The sequence below is a fragment of the Monoraphidium neglectum genome, assembly GCF_000611645.1.
Source record: "Monoraphidium neglectum strain SAG 48.87 unplaced genomic scaffold scaffold05606, whole genome shotgun sequence".
NCBI lineage: Eukaryota > Viridiplantae > Chlorophyta > Chlorophyceae > Sphaeropleales > Selenastraceae > Monoraphidium > Monoraphidium neglectum.
Genome location: NW_014008024.1, coordinates 2,429 through 3,582, shown reverse-complemented (window position 1 = coordinate 3,582; position 1,154 = coordinate 2,429). Strand labels below are relative to the sequence as shown.

Sequence of the window (1,154 nt, the reverse complement as noted above, 5' to 3'; positions counted from 1 at the left end):
GCGCACACGGGGCGTCAATCCAGCCGGCGCGGACACATCTGGGGCGCTCTTACGCATTGCGTGATGCACTCTCATTGAGCGCCAGTGCCGAGGCGCGCGCGCGCGCGGGGGCGCACCTCCATGCCAATCGCCGTGGTGAGTGCGGTGACCAACGCCGTGTGGCTGGACGGCATGCCGCCGGCGCTGAGGCAAAGCATCCAGTCCCAGGTTTTGGTGGACGCATAGTTTGTGAACACCTTGGCGACCTGAGCCGCGATGCAAGCCAGCACTGGGCGTGGCGGGAGGTGTGTGGGCGTGGGTTGTGATGTTGAACGAGGGGGTTAAGGGACCGTTCCGGGTAATGGCCAAGACGCGCAGCTGCCCCGGCTCTCATCCTGCCTGACTTGAGGCGCACGCAACACCTGGCTGCTCGCGTGGGCCGCGCACTGCTGCCTGGGCCGTCACGTTCTCGGGCGCGGCAGGGCGTCCCCTGGGCCGCTCGCGGCAGCCTGCCGGCGTGTCAGGCGCGCACGCGATCCAATGCGAATCAAGGGGCGCGCTTGCCGGCCGCAGCGCACCTCCTGCCACAATTGCGTGGTTCACCAGTATGCCTGCCACCCCTCTGTCGAGCGGCGACAGCTCGCCGCCGGGCACGGGCCGCATGCTTTGCCAGCTGCTCTCCAGGCAGCGCCTGCACCGCTGTCCGCCCTAAGCGCCCGCGTCGCTCGCTGAATCTGACGAGACTGCCCGTATGTGCGCGGCCTATGCAGTACAGCAAGAGCTTGGCCTTTGAAAGCAACTACATGTATCATTGACAAGGTGCACAAGGATGCGGCCCACGATGATTTGCCATGCGATCGCAGGTCGCGACAGGCGGGGCGGTGGGTGCACCTGCCACGCAAGCGGGCGTAGCGGTGCACTGCCAAGCCGTGCGTTCGTGCCACGGGATGTACGTTTCACTCTTTCGTGTGGGTGGTGACACTATTACATATGATTTGAATGCCCGTGAGGCGGTGATGATCGGGTGCGAGATCTGCCTGTTACAGGGCGCTGTACTTTGAAAAAGTGCACTGCATGTGCTTATGTAACAATGCTTATCATACGACCCGTATGCCAATCAGTCACACAGAAGATGTGTTGTCCCATCCTGCTGAGCAGCAAGTGCTGGCAGCCAG

The 1,154-nt window shown here is 63.4% G+C and overlaps 1 protein-coding gene across 1 annotated transcript; it reads right to left on the bottom strand.

The window, feature by feature from the left end:
* Nucleotides 1-71: 71 nt before the first annotated feature.
* On the bottom strand, nt 72-268 carry MNEG_15726 (hypothetical protein; the record flags this gene model as incomplete). Its single annotated transcript, XM_014035803.1, has 1 exon — nt 72-268. A coding segment is annotated over one exon (197 nt), but the record flags the coding sequence as incomplete, so codon positions are not given.
* Nucleotides 269-1,154: the final 886 nt, after the last annotated feature.